We start from the raw sequence: 1195 nt of genomic DNA on the forward strand, positions 1-1195 counted from the left end.
TACAGAGAGTAAATGGGATAATGAAGAAGGAAGATTACCTTGAAATTCTTCAACATAACCTAAAATCATCAGCCCAAAGTTTGGGTCTTGGGCGCAGTTGAGTGTTCCAGGACAATGACCCCAAACACACATCACAAGTGGTAAAAGGAATGGCTAAATCATGCTAGAACAAGGGTTTTAGAATGGCCTTCCCAAAGTCCTGACTTAAACCCCATTGAAAACATGTGGACAATGCTGAAGAAACAATGTCAGAAAGCCATTAAATGTAACTGAACTGCACCAATTCTGTCAAGAGGAGTGGTCAAAGATTCAACCAGAAGTTTGTGGATGGCTACCAAAAGCGTCCAATTGCAGTGAAAATAGCTAAGGGACATGTAACCAAATATTAGCACTGTTGTATGTATATTTTTGACCCAGCAGACGTGATCACTTTTTTCTGTTAACCCATAATATAGTTATAAAAGAACCAAACTTCATGAATGTTTTTTGTGACAAAGAAGTATCTGATCCAATTACTCTATCAGAGAAAAATCAGAGTTGTAGAAATAACGGGAAACTCGAGAGCCATGATATTATGTTCTTTACAAACGTTTGACCACAACTGTATGTGCTTTCAGCTTTTGTGATGATCTGGCTATGAGCTCAGTTTTACTTTGTTCTTTGCAGGCAGCTTGAGGCGCTTGATAAAGAACTCCAACAGCTGTCTCACATTAAGGAGAATGTGGATGCCAAGGTAAAACCAAAATATCTCTTAAACGCTTTAGTTTTAACTTTGAATATTTTTTTAGTTAGCAGTAAAAATTCCTACTTGTTAAAATCTTTTGTTCCACTCAGTTGGAGTTGCGGAAGAAGCAGTTCCATGTGCTGCTCAGTACCATACAGGAGCTTCAGCAGACCCTTGAGAGTGAGTGCTTTTTGTTTTAAGTAGCTGTTAAAGTGTGCATCTTAGCACATTTGGTGTCACCTCACCTCGCTGATCAACTTTCTGTTTTCTAGACGATGAGAAATCAGACAATGACGACAACAGTCAGGAGAGCCCTGCAGAGAACGGAGAGTGAATATGTGGAGATCCTGAATTTAAAACAACTTGATTTTAATTGATTTTGTTGTCTCTGATACTTTTTTAAAATGTATTTTGAATAAAGCTGACTTGTCCACAGCTGCTTTGTTTAATTTATTCACCAAATTTTAGATT

General features: G+C 37.7%; 1 protein-coding gene across 1 annotated transcript in view; it reads left to right on the forward strand.

Annotated features, from left to right (window-relative positions):
- Window positions 1–1159, forward strand: part of thoc7 (THO complex 7) — a 4355-nt gene extending 3196 nt beyond the window's left edge. The window contains exons 6-8 of the mRNA XM_005731219.2: window positions 667–733; window positions 835–904; window positions 997–1159. Coding sequence (XP_005731276.1) covers window positions 667–733; window positions 835–904; window positions 997–1058 — 199 coding nt within the window. The 3' untranslated portion in view covers window positions 1059–1159. The remainder of the gene's footprint in view (window positions 1–666; window positions 734–834; window positions 905–996) is intronic.
- The last annotated feature ends 36 nt before the right edge of the window (window positions 1160–1195 follow it).

The sequence above is a fragment of the Pundamilia nyererei genome, unplaced genomic scaffold (genome assembly GCF_000239375.1).
Source record: "Pundamilia nyererei isolate P.nyererei 1_Seehausen unplaced genomic scaffold, PunNye1.0 scaffold00042, whole genome shotgun sequence".
Taxonomy (NCBI): Eukaryota; Metazoa; Chordata; class Actinopteri; order Cichliformes; family Cichlidae; genus Pundamilia; species Pundamilia nyererei.